This window comes from Falco peregrinus, chromosome 7, assembly GCF_023634155.1.
Source record: "Falco peregrinus isolate bFalPer1 chromosome 7, bFalPer1.pri, whole genome shotgun sequence".
Classification (NCBI taxonomy): domain Eukaryota; kingdom Metazoa; phylum Chordata; class Aves; order Falconiformes; family Falconidae; genus Falco; species Falco peregrinus.
The window spans coordinates 37,109,160-37,119,941 of record NC_073727.1 but is presented as its reverse complement, the minus strand read 5'-3'; the positions used below and the strand labels follow the sequence as shown (position 1 = coordinate 37,119,941).

Below are 10,782 nucleotides of genomic sequence, written 5' to 3'. Positions count from 1 at the left end.
CATCATGGAGACTGAGCAAGGACTCCAATCAAAGAACCAACCCTGAAACAAAACCTGCCACCACTTCTTGGTCAGAACCCAACATGAATTATCATTTCATTGAAATCTCTGTTGAAGCAAAACTTCGAACTGAAATATTTTGCTTGCCAGTTCTAAACATCAGCTTGTCAACACCTGCTGGCTGCACTCACTGGATGCTTTTCAGTGCTGAACTGTTTGCAGCCAGTAAAGATATCACTGAGTGGCCTTGTATCATATAGCAGCTCCTTCCTCCCATCTTCTTGATTTCTTTCTGGTCATATAACACCAACGTATGTGAAATAAGGCTTTTCCTTTGCTTCTTCATGATAATGCTGGGTGGTGCTGCCCTGCAAATGAATTTGCTGTAGGGATTAGGGGGTTCAGATTTCTACTTAAGACCAGCTACTCCTGGTGAGAAGACACTCTTGACATCTTTGCTTCCTCTTCTCCCCCAGCAACCTGTGCTTTGTTGCTGCTGCTGGACCCTAGTGACCTTCCTTTAGCATATCAGCGTATAAAGATGTGCATGTTTGTGGCTGTGTCTTTAAGAGTAGTCAGAAACTGCTGTTAGTTTAATTTATCTTTCCTTTTCCCAACACTGACACCATTCCCGGTCTCAGTGCTCTCGTGGTGTTGTCAAGATCCTCAGTTCCATGTACCTCTGTTATGGAACTGGTGAGATGCTGGGAGTGCAAATACTATCCCAACTCCAGCACTGATTATGCATGATGTCACCATATGACCTTTTCTGTTTTCAAATGTAAATAGGTACTCACATGTGACATTAGCATCATGTCTAACACAACAATATTTATCAAAAGCCCCAGAGAATGTACTCTGACTCATGGAAGATCAACTTCACTGCTGCAAGAGCTACGTGTTCTTAAAACCTTGTTCACTGTTGGGAGTCAGTTACTGTCTGACTGCAGACTGACCGCAGTACGGCGAGGCATTATCCAGTGTGATCCTCTTCCCATGGGTACAGACTCAGTGCAGACACTGTACTTGTTCCCTGGGAACCTGGTGGGTGATACTGCAACTCTCTCAGGGAAAGGATCTGGCTTTAAGGGAGGCTATGGCATGGAAGGTCTGCTCTTGCAATGCAGAAGGGCTCCAGCAGGAATGCAGAGCCAGTCTCAGAGCTGAGGCACGGCTCCTTCAGGTTTGTTCACTGCTGATACTAGTCCTCTGGCTGAGGGAATGTGTGTGCAAGTAGTATGTGATCCCAGCCCTGAATCTGGTATCTTGAATTCAGGATTCAGTTCAAGGCTATTGTACTTTAGGTATATTTGCATGTTGAGTATTTTCCTATAGAAGACTGGCATAAGCCATCATGACACTAAACTCTTTTTGCTACAAAGATTGTGTAACATATATCGTTGTGAAATGTGTTATTGTGTCAAGTGAGTCAAGCATACAGAACGTAATCTGATGCAAATCTACCCATTATCCACATAGCAACTCAGTCTGCATAAAGACAAGCCTGTGTGTAACCACCGATAACAATTCATACTTCTCTGAAGGAAATGCAGTAAAAAAGCGTTTCGTTACCTGACAGCTGACCTCAGAACCAAAGAAGGTAAGAAACCTGGGCAACTAGGTACAAGTGGTTTTTGTGCATGTGCAGCTATAGTTTCAAGATTTCTGCTGGAGTGATCCGTAGACATAAGAAAGCAGGTTGCAATATGTGAGATTTAGAAATTGCGGCTCCCATTCACGATGCTTTTCCAACGAACACCTTTGGGGACAAAAGATCTTTAGAGCTCAGCTACTGTGTGGTGTGCTGAACAGGTTTGCTCCTGGCAGCCCCCTGCAATGAGGAGCAGCCCCCAAAGGCCCTGCAACTCTGAGCTGGTGCTATGCTGAGCTGGGGTGGCCCAGGCAGTGCCCATGCGGCAGCACCAAGCTGGGGAAGGGCTGCCTGCCTCCTGCAGCCCGTGCCCTCGGCTTTGGGCAGGAATGTGGCTGTGCTGGTCTGTGCAGAGATTTCACAAATTCTGGCTTGTTTTCCTGCTGTGACCTGGGCTTGCCTTGAACTGCATTACTACAGCCATGCCACACCTGAATCATTATTTGCAGATCTGGCAGGTGATGTGTTTCTTCAGCTGCAGCACAGCGGTGACTTCGCCATGACTTCTCTGCCAGTGGTGTAAGGCAGAATTGCTCAATGCTGGCGGCTCTCTTGCCTTTGACACTTGTGAGACTTTCCAGGCAGAGTGAGACTTTCCGGGCAGGGTGAGACTTTCCGGGCAGGGTGATTGCATCCCCAGGTGTTGGCTTTCTGCCACTCTGGGGAATTCCCAGGTTTCATGCAAGACTTTCCCTTTTAAGGCCCCCATCTTTGCTTGCCCCTGACATCTCCTTGGGTGACTTGGTTGCTCCAGCCATGGGTCTTCCTAAAGCCTGTGCCTCTGCTGTGCTTTTGGTGCTGCCTGCTCTGGAAGCCTGTGACCTGGACAGCTGTGTTGCAGCCGTCATACGAGTACAGCATGGTCTTAGAATCATAGAATCACTGAAGTGCCAGTTTCTCCTGAGGAGGCCTTGATGATGATGGAGAAAAATAAAACTTCTGGGTGAAAGTGCATAGCGAAGAGGAAGATACTGTCAGGATGAAGAATATTTTCTTTGGTTTTTACTGTGTGGTAAACGTTTAGCCAGGTCATGTCCCTTCACCCTTATAGACACTCCACAAGTTCTAACAAAGGTTTTTTTATGAAGCACCTGAAACTATATCAGGTATATTCTGTTTCCAAAATACTATGCAAAAATTGCTTGCCATGAGAAAAAAACCTGCTTTGTATGGGTATGAGTGATTTCAAATGGCTTATTGTGCATAAAGTGACTTTTGTAACAAAAACAGTAAAAACCCCCAAACTGTGTTGTTTTAATTCTTTCTCACAAAAAAGCAAGGATGTTAGCCCTAGGCAAAGAGATCAGCACAGTTCAAGGGTTAGTTTATACAGCGATATGAGCCTGGGAGGGAGGACACTCTCAGGGCAGCTGCTACAACTATAGTAATCCATTGGCCAAAGGCAGGAGGCACGGCAGGACGGCATGCCTCATACACATAGGTGGATCAGCTGCACTCTGAGGCATGAGGGCTGTACTTCATGCAGGTGATCTGCCTTCAGCACTGGCTAAATTTTTAATTGATCCAGCCACATGCAGTAAGGTTATATGGAATAGTGTGCCCTGACCAGGGGAGTCTGGGTTCACCTCGAGATGGGTTTGGAAGCGCCTCTTCCGCACAGCTCCTTGTAGATCAGCATTGCTTCTGACACGCTCTCTTAGCCTTTTGTTCACCTGTTATTTACAGCATTTCAAACTGGAAACCAGGTCCAATTCCTAGAAATGTTTCTTTGACTTCTTACTATAAATAAACATCCTGATTGTTGGCAGAACGATACTGCACCTTTACAGATTACTCAACAGAAGATTATTTCCAAAGCAAACTTATTAGCCTTTACTCCTCCTATTTCTACCCGGTTTTTAATCCCTCTGTTCAAACCAGGAGCTGTGAGGCACCAGCCATGCTCCCGTCCCAGCCTCTCCTGCACGCTGCAGTGCTTGCACTCGCAGCCCTTCAGGCCCTTGCCTCCGACACCTTCATTGCAGCCGTCTATGAGCACGCGGTCATCCTGCCAGATGTCACTGATGAGCCTGTTTCTCCAGACAAAGCTTTGGCCTTGATGAACAGAAACATGGATGTCTTGGAAGGAGCCATCAAGGAAGCCACCCAGCAGGTACTAGGTGTATTGTGAGCGTTGCTAATGTTTTCTTCTCCCACTGTCCCTCCTGGTTATCTGCTGATGGGTGAATTCTTAATGGAGCCTGTTGTGTCAGGGCGCCCACATCATTGTGACTCCTGAAGATGGCATTTACGGCTGGCTTTTCACGAGAGAAACCATCTACCCCTACCTGGAGGATATCCCTGATCCAGCGGTGAACTGGATTCCTTGCACCGACCCCACAAGGTGATTTCTTCTGCAGTGATTGATGTGGTTCCAAGCCAGTGTCTCATGCAGTCATGAGCTGCTCCCAATAAACACCTAAGGACTGCTAAATTTTTTATTCTATTAGAAATCCCAAGTGTCATAGAATGAGATGCATCAGAAAGAACTCTTAATTAAATGGGATGGGAATATGTAAGGGAAAAGTATTGCGACAGTCCCACTTTAAAAGTTGCAAAAAGAGGAAAATGAGGAAATTCTGGGCAAAATTTTTAAAACATGTAAACTTTATCATTTCAGATCAATTGTGAAAATCTTCTGTAAGTATAAGCTAGTTTATTATCATGTCAGATGCACAGATTATACAAAGTGCTTCAGCCCTCGACTCATTTGGCTGGGTCATTTCTAAACCAAGTTGCACAGAATATTTATCTAGAACCGAAAGAAGCCTGACTTTTAGAAATCCAGCCACTAACAGTCTGCTGTATTACACAGGGCTGCTCTAAATGTTTGCCAGCAGGGGACACAAGAGGGCCAAGTTCGGGTCTAAACTAAGGGCATTTTTATTCCCTTCTGAGGCGTTGCGAAGCTGGTTTTCAGGGGTCTTAAGCTCTGTAAATGCTGTGGCCACATTTTACTAAAGGCTTATGAGCGCCGAGTCTTAACAAAGGCTAAAATAGTCTTTTGGAAACAAGGCTTGGATCTGGCTGAAAAAATATTTTAATGTTATTTTACTTTTATGCCAGTATACCATTTTATTCTCTCCCTTGTTTTCTGAAGCCGTCCATATCATTGTATGTGTCTTAGCTGGGTATTATATCCACGCAGAAAATAACGTAACATTGTTAAGGGCGTGGGAAATAGGAACACAGGGAGACCATTTTTTAAAGATAAAAGAGACCAGCAATTAAAAAAATATGCTATGAACAGAGAAGAAAATGAACAGAAACTATGATTTGATCTAGCCCTTTTTCAGGACCTGGAGATTTGCACTCAGAATAGTAATTTTGAATGCATTTCTTCAATATCTGAACTTAAACTTGTAAAATTATTTGGGTTTTTTTCTTTCACCAAAAATGCATTAGATATGGTCCAGCACCAGTGCAGGAACGCCTCAGCTGCATGGCCAGGAATAACTCCATCTATGTGGTTGCAAACATTGGGGACAAGAAGCCGTGTAACTCCAGTGATCCTGGCTGCCCAAGTGATGGTCGCTATCAGTACAATACTGATGTTGTCTTTGACCCAGAGGGGAAACTAGTGGCTCGTTACCACAAGGTAAGGAGGCCCTTCAGCATCAGCATTATCAGTATATTTTTTATCTCTGGTACCGATTTCAGCTGGTTTATACAATAATTTTACATTACTGTAGAGTGTCAACCATTCCAGGATGTTCTAATGCAAGGTTCTTATGGCTAGAAGGAAAAGCAGGCAAGTGTTTGTTTGATCAGGCATTAATCCCAGGAGCACTGCAGCCGCAGAGCGCATGCTGGATACCAAACACCTATGGGCTACATTTATGATAGTAAATGGGAAATAATCAGTGACAATATTTTCCATACTCATAAATATTAGCTGGTCCTCGGTACAGTTTTATCCAAGCCAGATAATGCATTTTCAGGGGATACCTTGGCAAGGTTTAGCAGTTAGTATTGACTAGACATCACTTCCAGGAGGCAGCTGGGGCACAGCCACCCTGTTTCACAGAGAGAGAGGGTTGGCTGGATGGATGCAAACCCACTGTGTTGGTCAGCTTAAGTATCTCAACACCCAGCTTTGCCTTAAAGCCTAAAAGTAGCTGTTCATAATCTTGCCTTATTTTTGGTTTCTGAGATGCCATTTTCTTCACCTGCAGTACAATCTGTTTAGAAGAGAAACTCAGTTTAATTACCCCAAAGAGCCAGAAGCCATCACCTTTGAGACCCCCTTTGGGAAGTTTGGCATTTTCACTTGCTTCGACATCCTTTTCCGTGAGCCTGCCGTGGTCCTGGTGAGTGAGTTGCAGGTGGACACCGTGCTCTTCCCGACAGCTTGGATGAACGTCCTGCCGTTTCTGACTGCAGTTGAGTTTCACTCTGCCTGGGCTATGGGCATGGGTGTCAATTTACTTTCAGCAAATACTCACAACACCAACTTTGCAATGACAGGTGAGTTGCATTTGGGAAAAGGGAAATGGTCTTCAGAGTATTGAATTCAGAAGCAGATAGAAATGTTTTACAAATAGTGAAGTCTCTGGAAAATAGTATTTCATTCAGACAAAATATCTTCTTGATGTTGTATTGAATGTAGCAAACAGCTTCAGGCAAGAAAATGTTGAAGGTACTGGGAAAGGTAAAATTAGAAAGTCCATGACATGAAATTTTGATGATTTAAAAGTGAAAATTTATTTCAAAAATAGGACAAATTTTGACCTAAATTTTCCTCCTCTTGTTTAGAAGCACCATTTTTTGTTTAAAAGTCAATCAACAGTCAAATGGAGAAAAAATGTTTTAAACAGCACTTAATAACCTAAAACCAAAAGGAGGATTCCTCTTTTATACTGAATAAAACATTTTCAGGTTTCTGTGGCTGCTGAAGAATTAAAGAAAATTTATGTTTTTGTTTGATATGAATATTAACTGCCATTTTTCCCCCTGTAAACTGAGAAAACATTGCTGTAGCTGATGTAACTCTCCCCTGAAACCAAAGTGAAGGCTGCAAAGGAACGTTTTTGCCCGCCTTAAATAGATTGAGCTGAGTTTAGGCAACAGCCCTGTGTTTCCTTCCATGAAACATAATTACCCCCATGGTTTCCTTCTTTGGCAAATATGCCACTCTTAGTGCTCTGATTTATATTTAAATGAACCTAAGTTCTAAAAAAAAAAAAGATGGTCACGTGTCAAATTGCCATTTAAGGCTCAGATTCAGGATCCAGGAAAGCATAAAACCTGTGAAGTTTAGGACATGTTTTTAAACTCTGATGGGTATTTTAGTGGGTCTGTGCTTTAAAATTCTTCCAATATTCTCCGTAACATGGTGACTGAAAATAGCATCACCGACAAAGCCCTCCAGTTTGGCATGGAGGGCGGCTGGCCTCCCTGCTAAGCCGTGCCCCAGGGTGCCAGCTGATGGAGGGCTGCTGGGTGTCCTTGGCAGGCAGTGGGCTGTTCACGCCAGAAGGACCGGCTGCCTACCATTACGACAGCGAGACTGAGGAAGGACGTCTCCTGCTAGCAGAACTGAGCGCACGCCCCCGTCTTTCCCCCACCTACCCCCCTACCATCAACTGGAGCTCATATGCCACAAGCATCAAGAAATTTCCAGAAGAAAAAGACACTTTTCTGGGAGCTGTCCGGCGGGATATATTCACTTTCAGTGAACTCAGGCTCAAAGCTGGAAATCACACAGTTTGCCAAGGAGACCTCTGCTGTCATTTGGTCTATCAGATGTCAAACAAGAGCAAAGATGAAGTTTATGTCCTGGGTGCATTTGATGGGCTTCACGGTTCTCTCATAAAATACCATTGGCAGGTAATTGGTTTTGTAGGGGTGTGTGGTTTGTATATACCTACATCCTAACCACCCCAAAGCACTTGTCCATTAACTGCATCATGAGAACTTTTCTTGCTATCAAATCCAGCTCTTGACTGTTGAAAGCTTAGCGGTGTTTTGCCTTTCTGTATCCTCCTCCCTGCAGATATGCACGCTGCTCAAGTGCAAGAGCACGGACCGGAACACATGCGGGCAGCCCGTGGAGACGGCTCAGACCAAGTTTGAGATGTTCTCCCTCAGCGGCACGTTTGGCACCAATTACGTCTTTCCAGAAGTCTTGTACAGCGGGGTGCAGCTGGCCCCTGGGGAGTTTGAGGTAATGGGACACCCTGGATCTGTTTGACACAAGGTTTTCCAGACTGTGGTGCTGGACACTGGTATAGCAGCAAAGTCGTATCCAAGAACCACATTCTTTGGTTCTGCAGACCATAACTCAAGGGGACATTGAAATGCATGGACTGAATTAATCCTTACTGATGAGAACATATAAATGCTAAGGTCAAGAATCTCTTCAATGTTTTCTTTAGCAAATACGCCTTTTGACTTCAGGTCCAAAGTCTATAAATAGAAGCTTTCAAGGAGTTATTTTGTACAGGTCTCTGCTGATGGGCATTTTAAGAGACAAAGAAATCAAATACTCTGAGAAATTGTCCAAGCAAGAAAAATTACTATTGAGTATCATGCATGAGCAGAGATCCTATGCAGTTAAAAATGTTAAAAGGGATTTTTGCAGGGTTTGTAGGGTTTATTGTTTTTTATTTGAAACTTCATAATATATTTTTGCTAAAATATGTTTTCATTCATAAACCTTAGTTTATAACATATTTATAGATTCATAAATCTTAGATTTAGATAAGAGGCGAGATGAAATAATAATTTATTTGGAAGAGGTATTTAATAACTTACAAGAGACAATGAAGACAGTGAAAAAGACTTGATAATTTTTAGGGGAAACAAGAGTGACTTTTTTAAAAGGTAGAGAATGGAAAAGCATTGCTCATCCTACATACTTGTTTCGAAGGGCACTTCTGTAAAAGCATATAGATCAAAGTATTTAATGGTATGCTAAAATATGATCATGGTCTAATTTAAAAAAAATGTTTTACATTTTCTTAAGAAAATACACGCTTTTTTTTTGTCACAAAGGCTCTTAAATGTTGCAGGTGTTCACAGTCTATGAACAACACTGATTTCAAATTGGTCTAGAGAATGTAATTAAGAAAAGCAACATATGGCCAGTAGCTTGAAATTCTCTACTTATATCTGGAAATCCTTTTGGCATCTACAAATCAAAAAAATTTTCAAATTACTGTCCTAGATATGTATATAACCTTCATTGACATGCATGAGTAACTAATGAGAACCTTACAAATCAGTTATTCTCACTCTTACCTTCTTATGATGTTGAGAAAATGTTTTGGGTTTTTTTTCCAAAGATAAAGCTGGAAGAAGCTTTAAAGACCCTCAGGTCCAAGGAAATGTAGAAAGCTATGGCAAAGCAAGAGACAGTTCTGGTTTGTTTCATTCTCAAGATTGTCTTTTAAAAGAGCTGCATCAAAATATTCAACATCTAAGACCTATCCTTTCTGTACCATGCAATATTGCAACTCTGTAAGCTGACTATTGGTGCCATTCTTTCTCTTTTCAACTAGGTGCTATGTGATGGACGTTTGAAAAGTAAGCATGGCACATCGAAACCACTCATAACAGTGACCCTTTTTGGAAGGCTTTACGAAAAGGACCTGCCACACCCTCTGCGAACCTCCCAGTAATGTAACTCCTTAGGTGTTACACACCCACCATAGACAGGAGGTGAATTTCCTGCAGTGATCCACCTCCTCATGACCATTGCAGTTATCCTGTATCATTCCTGTTCTGCAATCTTGCACTTCTGCTCAGCAGCCATGGTGGTTGGGTTTATTTAGGGGAAAGCGATGTGTTTCACCTTGTGATGTATAATAGCACTTGAACCACTGCAATTATTTTTTTGCATGAATGCTCTGTCACATGAAATCCTTAATTATAAATGTTTCCCCCAAAGATATCATGTAGATTGCCAGAATAACACTAGAAAGAAGGTTGATACTGAAATGTGTGAAATGTGAAGTTTGCCAGTTTGCTGCAGAAAAAAAAAATCTTCCCCAAGGAAGCTTTTGTCCCTTTTGCCCCTTCCTGTTTTTCAGACTGTAGGACCACTAAGTGTCTGTGTTTCTTAGCCCTTACACATCAATCAATAGGGCCTTCCTAATACTCGGTGGGCCTTGGCTCCATTCTGACCAAAGGACTGTACAATGAAGAGAAACCCAAATTTAAAGTGGTTTTAGGTACAGCCTTAGAGAGAGAAGGTGGCCCTCCACAACCCACACAGGCGCTGAGTTTGGCTGAGCCCCATAAAGCATCTTCAGTTCTGTAATTTCTCTGAGCTTCCACCACTTTGTGCATTGGAGATGTATGCAGTGTCTAATGCATTTCAGATCAGGTTTAACCATATAAACATAGCATGCCAACACTTTCTTCTGGGTATTTGGAAAATGTCTTCAAAACTGTGAAAACACAGGAAATAGGTAATGTTGTAGTACCTGAAACATGTACTACCATGTAGTGTGAGACGGGCATTATTTGGGACTTCTATAATGATAAATGCAAATGTAAAACCTGGCAGTCCTGGGTCTGATTTCTATCGTGTTCTGCAGCAAATGGGCCTCATTTGCACCACATGTGCTTTGGAGTGGTCCCTGACTCAGTGCTTGTCACACAGACTTTTGCGTCTACTGCCTTTCACATCACTGGCTTACAGCCTGCACCATGCTTAGCACTGAGCTGTGCTAAATGTGGCATGTAAGGAACACTCTGTGGCTTCCCCACAACCACCACCCACCACCCCCAGCCCAATGTATGTTGTCCAAAAGATGCTGAAATCACATAATTTCTGTTTTCCTATGTGCTGCTGCTGCTCAGCACACAACTTCAGAGGCTCCTTCCAGGTCATGTTTCATCCTGGAAAGAAAAGAGCTGAGCTTGTGTGCAGGGGAGGGACTGTACCGCGTGGGAGCAGTTATTCAAGAAAGGCAGGGCCTCCAGGCTGTGCTTGCTGGTGCCTTGTCCAGCACCTCACTTTTCTCACCTGACTTCTTGTAATCCAGACTAGTCTTCCATCAGAGAGGGCTTTGGTCAAGAGGATTTCTGACCAACCTGTGGCAGTACTAATTCCATGTGACTGTTTTGTGTGTATGGGGTCCAGAATTTCAAGAGGCAGATGGCCACACTGAAGGATGAGAGCT

General features: G+C 43.2%; 1 protein-coding gene across 1 annotated transcript; it reads left to right on the top strand.

The window, feature by feature from the left end:
• The first annotated feature begins 1,479 nt into the window (after nt 1-1,479).
• LOC101924145 (pantetheinase) lies at nt 1,480-10,162 on the top strand. The gene is made up of 8 exons (XM_005230230.4): nt 1,480-1,600; nt 3,533-3,764; nt 3,865-3,995; nt 5,057-5,249; nt 5,827-6,118; nt 7,107-7,480; nt 7,647-7,817; nt 9,154-10,162. The coding sequence occupies exons 2-8, from the start codon at nt 3,552-3,554 to the stop codon at nt 9,271-9,273; spliced, it is 1,494 nt and encodes a 497-aa protein (XP_005230287.2). The 5' UTR covers nt 1,480-1,600; nt 3,533-3,551; the 3' UTR covers nt 9,274-10,162.
• The last annotated feature ends 620 nt before the right edge of the window (nt 10,163-10,782 follow it).